General features: G+C 37.5%; 1 protein-coding gene across 1 annotated transcript in view; it reads left to right on the forward strand.

Moving 5' to 3' along the window:
* Positions 1 to 12,104, forward strand: part of GALNT2 (polypeptide N-acetylgalactosaminyltransferase 2) — a 98,733-nt gene that overhangs the window by 46,235 nt on the left and 40,394 nt on the right. Inside the window, exon 2 of the mRNA XM_037391071.1 lies at positions 6,416 to 6,506. Coding sequence (XP_037246968.1) covers positions 6,416 to 6,506 — 91 coding nt within the window. The remainder of the gene's footprint in view (positions 1 to 6,415; positions 6,507 to 12,104) is intronic.

Here is a 12,104-nt window from a genome sequence, read left to right on the forward strand (position 1 = left end):
CCCTTTCTGTTGGTATACTAGCTTGCCAATTTTGTAAGGTAAGTAATGTTCAGTTTTCTGCTTGCTTGGTAGGTGATAAAATTGACCCCCTAGTTTACGCACTTCTTACTAAAGTGGATGAAATCTAGGCAGCAGGGAACGTGGTTTGTTCGAGGTCACCTGGAGCTGGATACCTGAATTCTCACAGAGCTGTGAGTTGTGGGGTTTTTATACCTTTAGGATCATGTTATGTGATGTTAGATGCTTACAGAAGATTTTATAATTTGTTGTAAAATACAATCTAAAACTGCATGGCATTTGTAGGCTAATCAGTTAACCCAGCATATGTTAAGCCAGTGTAGGCTTTTGGGGGATAAGTCATGCTGTTACTCCTATGTTATTTTCAAATTTCAATTAGTTCCCTAAAATATACTGAAATGCAAATCTTCTTACTACCTTATGCTTATTTCTGCCTGAATAGCCCTGTCTGGGTGTTTCTGTTGCTCGATGGCTCTTGTCAGTTGAATAAGTTCATTTTGCCCAGAAATCTTAAATGAAGTTGAACCAGAACCAGTTGATCCCATTTGGTGTACAAATAAGTCTTCTGCTGCAAAACTGGATCAGACCTTCCTCAGAGAATATGTATACATGTATACCAGGAACTTCAGAGAAAACGTTATTTTTGTCTAATCCATCGCGAGTTTATAAAATGTCAGGTTTTATAGTTGTTTTGGTACTTGAAATAGCATTTGTAAACTCTAAAACATGTACTTTGCCCTAAGTAAAAGTTAAAATGTACAGAGAAGGTAGGACACTAAGGCATTTGATCTTGTCTGGAGACTACAGCTTATAGTAATTGGCATTTTCAAAGTGTTTTGGGTTTATTCACTGAGTGTGAATCTAAACATATTTCCTGTATGTGGAGTCATCAAAGTATAATCTTCATCACTTCTCCCTTTTTTTTTTTTTGAGAGAGAGTTTTTAAAATTGCCGCCTTGTATGCATGAGGGGTGTGTATGTTTGTTTCTCCCCGCTGGAAGCTTCTATTTTTGCTCTGAGTATTTTGGCACCAATTTACTTACACTGAGTAAAGGAGTAAGAATGAAAATTAAATGATTGCTGCTGTACTAATTTCTGACATCATGTGTAACAGTGGGAATCAAACATTGTAAAGTATAAATATATATTCAGTGTTTTTTCTGTATATTTATGCTTTGCTTCTTGGTATACTTGGAAATGTCTGTTACTAATGCTAAGCAAGTTGGCAATCAAAGGAAGTCAGCATTTGCTTATGGGATATTTCCTGCCTGTAAGAAGCAGCATTCCAGGCGTTTGCAGAGCAGCTTTATCTGTTTTGTACAAAACACTTTTGTTGACAAGGGTAGACATGGGTGCCCCGTAATGTAATTACATTAAATTGCCAAAGCGCTTCCCCGGCATGCGCGAAAGCTGGATTCATTTACTACAGCAAGAGAGACTTGAAGTCGTGTTTCTGAAGACCTCTTGGAAGACAGCAGGTGAGGTGGGTCAGAAAGCAATCCAACACACTGAACTCTGTCCTCTGCTGAAGGTCCTCCTGGGTTAGGAGGAGCTAGTGTTTCAGCTGCTTGTCTGTTCTTATAGGCATCTAATGTGATGTCTAATTAAAAGACTGTAAACTGAACTGGGGGTGGGGAAAGAGGCAGATACTAAGTGCTAGCAGTAGCAAAGATGATTGGGCTTTGACTGTGTCTGTGGCTTAGGCAGCTGTCTGACTGCTTGGCTTTGAGTCCTTTTCTTAGGTAGCTAAGCTCTGTAAGGAGCCTTCATGCTTGGTTTGGGGATCTGAATTAAAGCAGGCGTTAAACTGTTGCAACGCCAAGTGCTGCTTTACATGGTATCAAAGCGCTTCTGTGTGTCTGGCCCCAAGTACGTGATCAGAACAGAAGTATATGAAGTGCCAAGAGGAGTGTAGTCTGCAGCGAGAGCACCCCTTCCAAAATCATCAATTGATTTGACTGATCTGTACCGCATGATGCAGTGAAGCCTTGCATTAGGCCAGCTGGATCAAATGATGCTCGCTGAAGATGCTGCCAGTATTCAGTTTCCTGTTAGAAAATCATCAGCAGAAGAAAATCTGTCTTAAGATGTTGGCCAAGGGCCAACTGCAAAGCAAGTATCAAAACAGATATTAAGCCTTAACATGTATTGGCCCGTGAAGCCAGTTTTCTCAATTATTTTATCTGAGTGTATGCTACCAGTGCAAGTAGAACTTTGTTTTCTTCTGTGTGACTTCCTCCTGTGTATTCTGCATGAACTTCTTTTGAAAAGTTGTGCTGGTATGTGGTGATGAGCAAAGCAGCTGGTTTGATGTGTGTCTAGGATAGCTGGATGGCTTAAGCCCTTGGGTAGTGCTGTGTATTAGCCTGCGAGATGTTTTCATCTGCCTTGCTGCCCTTTCTGTGGAAGAGCCACTAAAGAGCTTTCCAGGTAGCCTGTGGTGCAGTCATAGCTCCCAACAATCTCCTGTACCTGAATGTCACATGTTGTTCAGTATCTGGGTTGTCTGTGAGAGGGATGGCTGGCATTAGAGGCACACTTACCTCCCACTTAAGTTGTTTCCAACCATAAGAGCTTTGCTGAAGTCCACGTCGACTTGTCACTTGTAAGGTGTGTGATATCTTAACATACCTAGTGATGTTACACATTGAGAGGTTGTTCTTTTGTGATAGGAAGCCAGGGTAGGATGGAAATCTCTGCTATAATGAGATTGAATAAATAGCAGTTAGTGTCAAATCTGTGATATTTGAACCTTAAAATAAAAAAAATATTGGAAGGTAGAAATAGGAAAAACGGTAGTGGTTTTAAGAGATACTTAACTGATCCAAGTCCCTGGGTATTTCTCCTACATAACACTTTTTTTTTTTTTTTTGGTTTTGTGTGGTTTGTGTGGGGTTTTTTTTGTGCAAGGTTATTCTACCTTGCACAAAAAAAAAAAAAAAATTCGCAAAACGCTGATTGCTTTGCAATGATTGTAGGGACTGTAGTGTTCAATGCATATAAATATACCCAAACCAGAAGGGTAAGTGGTCTGGAAGATCTAAGTGATAGCAATGAAATTATCCAGTAACGCATATCTGTGTATAATTACAGCTTTCTAAACTCAAATGACACTAGTCTTGCATTTCTTGTTGAATATGATGGTGTCTTGTAGATGTGTAGAAATGCTGTAAAAATGTGTTTGAATCTTGCTTTACATTTGTACTACTTCATCCTCCCTTTCCTCACACCAGTCAGAGCAGCTACAAATGTGTAACTAATCACATCATGAAACAATTCTTTTGAGTCTGGTTCTCTAACCTGGAGTTTCTTATTGTATCTTTGTCATATCTCAAATTCAATCTACAGGGTAGTCCTAATGAGTGGGCAAGTTGAGCAGGAAAAGAAAAGTGGTAATAGCAAGGTTTGGAAACTGATGTAGGCTTTCTGAGGCATAGAGAGTTTACTGTATCATGAAGGGAAAAGCAATTTCACTTCAGTGATTAATCAAAAAATCCTTAAAAAAGCCAACCCCAAATATATTCAATTTAGCCTTAATGAATTGTGGTTATGGTTTGCAAGGAATATTTTAACAAATTGGTAAATAAATACACCTCACCTTAACTTCTGAGCTTTTAAATAGATATTTAAATGATTTAATATTAAAATTACACTAAATTTAGGTTTATTTGGTATCTAAAATATGACTACAAATACTTTTGTAAGATTTCCCACTGAATGGAGTCGAAAGGTTGTGGCTCTGTGTCTTTGTGTCATCTGGTACTGAATCAGGAATTAATGGGAAATAGTGACATGGTGTATAAAATTAATGCGTGCCAAATCCCAGCAACATGTGCATTATAGCTGGCATGTACTTACTTTGACGTTGCCATATGTGTCTTGGCCTGAGAAAATAACTGCATGAATAATGACCACAAATATATTACTCTAGTGGTGTTCCACATGCATCTAATGTTTAGTTAGTGTCTCTGCTAGCTGGCTAGCTACCTTCTTAGTTTTTTAATAAGCTCAAAATACTTTTCCAGATGTATTTATAGCATTTCCGTATTTAGGTTGTAACTAGATATAGCCAGCTTTTTTAGTATGTCAGGAAAATCGTATTTAAAAGTATTAAATACTAATAGTGTTGATAGTATTTTAATATAGAAAAAGGCATTAGCTTTTTCTTTTAATTTCTGTTCATTAAATCTCCCTCTTGTGCTCTCATGATTAAAGAGCTGTGCTTCTTAAACTGTCTCAGTTGCTTTCAATCTTGCCTTAGGCTTAGCTTTTTGTATGAACGCCTTTTATCAGTGCAAGAATTGTTATCTTCTACCAAGAAGATTACTCATCGTACGCAAGTGACTTTTTAAGATCGCATTAAAAGTTGGGATTTTGTTTCATTCCAAGCAAGCTGAAAAAGCAACTCTGTCCTGTGATGATGACAACATAGGAATGTCATTTGACCATATGATTCATTTGTGTATTGCAGCATATTAACATGTTGAAGCAATCTAGTCAGAGATGTAAAGAAACTGGTTGTATTTCTGTCTATGGCTTTAATGTCTGCTTTCTTCTCCTTTTTGCACTTGAGCTCTGTGTAAAGGACATAACATGCTGTCTGGCCCTAAAAGCCACGGGTTTCCCACATGTACTTTCCCAATGCTTTATTGGGTGAAAATGAATGCTTACAACAGAACATCACCTTTAGCAGAGTAGTCTATTTCAAAAATAATTAAAGTAGACATGTTCTGGAGAAGAAAAATACTACAAAGCTCTAATCTAGGGCACAAAGGTTCAAGGTTAATATCCTGTACTCTCCCATCCCTATATTATTTATAGCGAGTCCTAGGAGGCAAGCTGAAGATCCAGCAGTCTGCAGTGGGAACTGTCATCCTGGTACCTTGGCTCACCTCTCAGTGTCTGAAGGCTGTACCCAAGCAGTTCCCTGGAAGACAAATTGATTATTCAAAATGGCATTTAGCTATAAGATCTCTAAATCCAACTTTGTCTTTGGTAGTTAATTAAAAATAAATAAACCACAAAACACAACAGCAAAACTTGGTAAATATGCTTAGTGGAACGTGCTCAGGTAGAAGGACTGATGGGAAGGCAGAGTTTTTCCCTAAAGACTTGAAGGGGAGAGGAGGAAGAGAATAAGGAAGCACTTGGTAATTATTGTTTAATTTCAGGAAAAATCTCTGCAATTTGATTGCTTAGTAGATGTTTTGCATTTATTTTTCAACTTCAGTATTTTTTAGAGTTGTTACATTAATTTGGGATAGCGAAGAGCTTCATGGATTTTTGTGAAACGACATTCTTATTGGGAAGGTTTTTCTTCCAGCTACAGTTGATACTTGCACTTACTAAATGTTTCCATAGTTGCTATCTTTAAAATGGTGCACAAAGCCAAGTAACTGGTAAAATGCAACTTTCTAGAAACATGCAAGCTTCTGTTTCAATGTGTTGGTGGGATTCAGCACACAGTGAGGGGTAATTTCCCTCACCAGCGTGAGCGCTAATAATTTTCTTCAAATGTGTTGCATATTTTTGGGAGTGTGGGTTTGCTGTGTGTGGTTTTTTTTGTGGGTGGGTGTTTTTGGGGTGGGTTTTTTGTTGAATCTTTCTTTAAGCAAAGTTAATGACATCTACAAGGTAAACGCGTTGGGCAACTGGGCCAACATGGTGAAATGTAGTAGAAGAACGAGGAGAAATTCCTTCTTTCTGGTATGCTCAATACATGATACTATGAAAAACATACATTTGTAGCATTTCATTTTAAATGGTTTAGTGTTTAGAAAACTCATTTTCTCTGAAAATGATTAACAATAATAAAAAAGCATTGGCATTGTCAATGTTACTGGAATCACAAATCCAGCACAGTAGTAGCCTGTGAAGCCCAGAATAAGCTCCTCTGAAATGAACACATGAAAATAGCAACTTGAACGTATTTTGGAATTTTTTTTCCAATAGTAAGGCTGCCACTCCAGATATAACTGCTAGATAACCTGACTTCTCTTTTTCAGATAACTCTCCTATTTGGGCTGTTTCTTGCTAGAGTAGGGATTTCTTCAGGTTTAGTTTAATTTTTTTTTGCCTTCATTGCGAACTTGAATATTGCCAAATAAAACCAAAACAAAACTATTCCATCTTTCCTAATACATTTCCTTCTTAAACGTTTCTCTTTTCCCCAAATAAAAATTGCTGCATAAATTAAATGTAAAAGCCTGTCTTAAACTTTTGGTCTGTTTTTTTTTAAGTAATGGAGGAAATTATGATCCTGTCTCTTAAAAATCTGAAGTTAGCTCTCTTGCACCACTTCATGAGTTTAAAATCTGTGAAACTTAGTTATTGGTGTTTGCTCTGAAAACACAAATCAATTAAGGAGATTATTTTAAAGATTATGTACTTTTTTCAGGAGGACCCAAATGATATCGACCCCAAAAGGAAAGACGTGCGTGGCAGTGATGGGGAGGACAAAGCACAAAGTGTGGAGACTCTACCTCCAGGTATTGCAGTAACATTTGTTATGAAAGATCCATAGCCATAAGACATTTATCCTTGAAAACTGTAAAACACAGCAGTCGTTCTGATTCTAATAATTCTTTGTAGTTTGGAAGTGCTAGGATTACTTTAGCAATATGTACTTCTCTATTCTTAAAGCTTCAGCTTACTTAAATCTTACCTGCTTCACTACTCCTTTGGGTTTAAAACCAAAGAGAACGTGACTCTGCTGGTGTGTCTGTTGTCCTGCAGTAGGTTTGAGGTGCTGTAAAAGCCTCTGGTGCAGTAGTTAATTTCTTTCAATGGATAATGCTGGCAGGCAACAGACAAGTCACCTTGGGACTGTGCTTCCGACTGGAGATTCAGCCAAGGTTCATACTTTTTTAGTCTGTCTAGCTTTTGATGTGGCAGATTTTCCTGACAGTGCTGATGATGTACTTCTATTTTTCTCATACTTGCTCTGTATTTGTCACATGCTGGCAAGTAATAGAGCAATGTGATTTTTGTTTTATTGAGTGAAATGGTCTTATGCCTTGAGGATGAGCTAGGAAAATTAAGTGTTCAGGAATTTTCATTTTGTGTGACTGCTTCCTTAAACTTCTTTTGCTGCTTAACTGTTTCACATCAATGATTTTAAATATATAGCTGAATTGATGTACTAAGCAATACAGAAATAGTAAAATGGATTTGAATATTTTACACTGTATTGAAAAAGTTTGCCATAGGAGGACAACTTCTGATCAGATAGGTTCACAACACATTTTACTCTTCTATTAATCCTAATGTTTGCCTTACAAATTTCTTAGCTAGACGTTTGAAATACTATGGGGTCTTGAAGAAAGATCTAACCAAGGTAAACTTTCCTTTAAGCACCTGGAAACTTCTACCCCCAATAATATGTGAGGTATGATTTTTTTGGTTTACAATCTTAGGCTCCTGGTACAATATAAGCTGTTTGACATTCATGGCTTTTTTTTCCTGTAGCCGTTGGCCTACTTTGTCTTGGCTGCTTTCTGGAGAGGGGAACAAGACATATCTTTACTTTGTGTATGAATTGGGAAATAAATCATAAAAAGTTGAAGAGTCTGGCTTATTTAACTGGGTTGCTGGCAGATCTTTTCAAGTATTTTTTTTTTTTCCCTGAACAGAACTTTCTGCAAATATTGTTGGTGGGGTTATACGTTGGCCAACTTTGTACCTTCCAGCTACTATTCTTATTTCCCTGCTTTGAATTTTTATATATTCTGGGCCAAACCTTATAGATTTCCTCTAAGACCTTCCTTTCCCAGTGACCTTAAGTAGCCATTTGACTATTAAAAGAAGTGGGAAGTGTCACAGGTTGAAAGGGAGAGGTATCAGAAGCTGGAAGGGTTGAAGCTAGAAGTAAAATTAAGAATAAAGTAGAACAGGTCAGGGCTTTTTTCATTTCATCTGTTGATTAGTAATCTCTTATGGCTTGATTTAACAGGCAGGAGAATCATTACTGCAAAGTAGTACGAGAGTCTCGAATCAAATGTCAATTTTGATCAGACAGAATTATGTTCTCTTAAATCACTACTTTGATTATTTTCAATTCGTGTAGGCAAACTTTTGAATCCTTATGGCAATGAAGCTTGGAATTCATGTTTCTACAGATTCTTTGAGCTGTTTTAAAGCAAAGCGATAAAATTTTAGGAGGGCTTTTGTTTAAAACATGCTTGCTTTTCCACTGAGGTTAAGAGACCTGTAGTTTAGGTTTCAGCATTACGCAGCATAGTGTCTTTCAGAATTTCTCGGAATTAAGGAATTGTTTGTTATCTTTAAAACAGTTTTATGTAATGATTAAACTGTTGGGCTTTTTTACCTCTGTACATCAGAGTGTATCTATCCTTTGTAATTTGGTGACTCTTCATATGCTGCAAAAATCTATTTCTTGTTTTGTGAATATACTGATGATAGCTGATAGTAGTTAGAAAGACCAACCCTGAATTGTCTGCATGGATAACTAAAGCAAAACCGGATAACCAGTTCTCTTGAATGGTAGGAGTTTCAGCAGTTACTCAAAGAGCTTTTTTTTTTTTTTAATGAAGATCTGGAATCTCTTTATGCCTGTCAATCAAAATAATCATATTTCTATGAAGTAGCCTATTGCTTTTAAGCTCTATTGAGTCAGTAAGAGGGGGAGCGTAAGCTATTCATGGGATTTTGTATCCATCTATTCCTACTCTTTGTTGCCTGCCGCTTGGTTGCATGCAGCTTTTTCTGCTATGATTTTTCTCTTCTATCTTATTTGGAGCTGCTCTTACTGTTACCTGACTTTCCCTAGTAGATCTGATTCATACTGCACATGGTTGACAGGGCTTTCTGCTGGAGGCAGAGCCATGCTTTGCCTTTTCTTTGGCTCCTGAAGCCAAATTAACTTGTTCTTATATTCTGTGGGCTGTCACTTCTTTTCGGTAAATTAAGCTCTATGAAGTGGTCACCTTTCTTCTCAAATTTACTCTGTTTTCTGGACTAGTGTTGCATTCCCTGGTTTTAAAGTCTTGGAAAATGGTAAATGATACATTTTAAATGATTTATATCAAACTTGACTTGGATTGAAACTGAAATGGAATAAAATGTACCGTCTAGCACTATTTTTTAAATACAGCTACTTATTACAGAGCAAAAAAATCAAAATGTGCTTCTTACTTAAAATCAATGAGCTTATTAAAAGTAATTGCAGTGAATTGCACTATTCTTGTTGATTGTCTTCTCGAAGACTTCAGAGTTGGGAAATGCCAGGGTCAGAAAGAAGCAACGTCACTGCATTTCACCTTTTTCTTGTTTCTACTCAGCTTCTCAGACTTAAAACAGTCTGTAAAATAAGCATGTCGTAGCAAAACCAAGTTTAATGCTGCAGCATACCCTGGTTCCAGGTTCTTAGCAGGTTTGGCGATGTATTTATGTATTTTTATTCTCTCTTCTATATTTGAATCTGGTAGCAAACTGCAGTTCACTTACTGTTGAGTTTGAAAGATTCATTGTCATGTTAGGTCTTGGTATGGGTAAACACAGATTTGCTTGAATTTGAAGTTACAAACGTGTTTAAGTTTTAAATTATGTAGCTGCATTTTCTGGTACTTGTGCCACCTGTCAAAGTCATTGAAACTCAGGAAACTACAGAGCCAGCTGAACTGCCCAGGAGAAACGAAACCAAACATGCTTCTATTTGGGTGCCCCGGGAAGCATACAACGAAACAGTACCTATTAACAGGAAAAGTTTGTTAAACCACTTCTAACTTCAAAATGTAGTTGATGATGAATTGTCAGAAAAGCAAACCTTTCAGCAAAAGTAAGGTTGGACAGTATACTTTGCTTTGGATCAACCTTTCATTTTCCAGCAGTTAACTTGAGCGGTTAGCCCTTCTAACCATGTGGGCAGCCTGCATAGCGTGTTGTTCCTGAAAAACACAGCCTGTTTAAGAAGGCGGCTTGTGATGGTGTCACCCTTATCACTGGTGTCATTCCCTCATGACCTCTTGTGCTTTAGCTACTCGTTCCACTGGAAGAGTGGATGGGGGAGGCAGTCCTGAAGCAGGCATAGCATTAAAAACTGTTGGAAGCTGGAGTGTCTGGAAGTTGAAAGTTCTGTATAAGTACATTTTAGGTGTAGGTTATATTTTGTAAAATGCACTAAAATCTTTATTTTTAGACCGGAAAAGCAGTGACATGACATGACATGTCCTGTATTTCAGGAAATACTTAACATATGTTCCAGACTGAAGTTACGTCATAAATTAAAAGCAAGGCAGATAGTATAGTTTAGTTGCCAAGGAGGTCGCAAAAGCTTTGGGAAGTGCAAAGGGAGAGAGTTGTATGGGGAGATGGTCTTGTGATCTTAGTTGTTTCTTCCACTTCCTTGAATCATGCCACTCTTGCATTGTATGTAGTTGTGTTGACAGTGAGGTTTGGTGTAATTTTTGGTAATTCTGTATTAGGTTGTTTGTAGTGTAGTAGCTGGCTGATGTGTGAACCTGTTTTCAAAGTAAGATTTTTGGAAATATTTTGAAGAAAGAATTTGAAAGGCTAAGAAAAACTCTTGGCAGTCTGTGGGCTACCAAAAACAGCTGGAAAGTTTCCTTTCTACAGTTCTTTCAGTAACTGGAATTTGAAAATCTGTAGTTCTCCCTCCGGTTGTTTTCCTATAGTTTCCCCTCTGGGCTGCTTCACCAAGCTTTTAATAAATGCTTTGCAGTCTGGTTTTGTTTAACTCTTCATTTTCTTCTGCGTGTGTGTCTGTGCATGTTAACTTCCTGAGGATGATAATTCAGATGTAAAAATAGTTGCTTAGTATGTAACTGGCTAGCTCATGACAGAGTAATCTAAAAGTATGAGCACATTTACTCCGTGACTTCACTTGGATGTTGGCAGTTCCTTAAAAATAAACCAATCAACCCAAAACCACCTTCCCTCCAACTCTGACATTTTTGCCTTAAAACCTCCACTACCATCTGATAACCAAGTCATGCCTTGGGTCCAAGTTGCTTTTGTAGATGTGCTTCTCAGATGATCCTGAGATCATAGAGACTTTGTAATAGTAGGTGGTATTTGTCTGGTTAAACAACTTTTTTTTGTTGTTGCTTAACAATTACTTTGTTTAATTATGGAAATTGTTCTTTCAATATCAGAGTCTTCTAACAGGAGTTAACGCACCATAGCTGGGGCATGGCTTACAGGTAGAAAGCTGTGAAGGACACCTGCCTTAGTTTCCATGCTGTGCAGGTCAAGAGGTGGAGCAAAGGCAAACCCTGAAACATCTGAGCAACCTCTAACTCCTGTCAATGGCTATTGGAGTAGTATTCCCTCTATGCATGTGTATCAGCTTAGTTTAGGATATGCCTGAGGTATATTATTTATTTAAAAGCTGAGCTTGAATGATGCCCTTGCAACCTGCTACTTACTGAACTTAATGGAAAGTGACCCCAAAAGACATCTTTTGCTTTGTAAGTCTCTTCTATATGCCAAAGGCAAGCTGTGTTCACCACAATATGGTTGCAGATTTCTCATACACATCCATGTTAAAACAAGAATGTCTGTATTGCATTAGAATGTGAGCTCTGATTTTGAATTAAAGGTGGTATAAATTTGCTGTAGGTAGCATAGGTTTGATTGTCAATAGGCGAAAAAGCAAATGTTGAACCAGAGGTAAGAACTGATAGTTTTAAGACCTTTAGTATAAGTATCATACCGTTGGTTTATGCCTGAAGATAGTGAAAGTCCTGAAATTTCATTCCCGGTGAAATGCTGGGTTTTGAGAATAATGTTGTCTTGTACTTCTAAGAGGCCTTTTCCTCAAATGGCTTGATTACAACTGACTGTGATTTTAATTACATAATGAGACAGTAAATTAAATTACGATGTCTTTGGAGTCTGGACTGGATCATAAAAGGCAAATGTTTCCTGGGTAACTTTATAGCCAGATCATCTGCCGTATTACTGCCTGTTAATATGTGGAGATGTTTTTTTAAAAATGGAAATTTTGGTAGTTGGGGTTAAGAAACCAACAGAGAAAAAGGACAAGATGGTGGTTAGTCGCATAAAGTGAGACTTGTTCAATTTCATATTAATTCACAAGATGTTCT

Source organism: Falco rusticolus, chromosome 6, assembly GCF_015220075.1.
Source record: "Falco rusticolus isolate bFalRus1 chromosome 6, bFalRus1.pri, whole genome shotgun sequence".
Taxonomy (NCBI): Eukaryota; Metazoa; Chordata; class Aves; order Falconiformes; family Falconidae; genus Falco; species Falco rusticolus.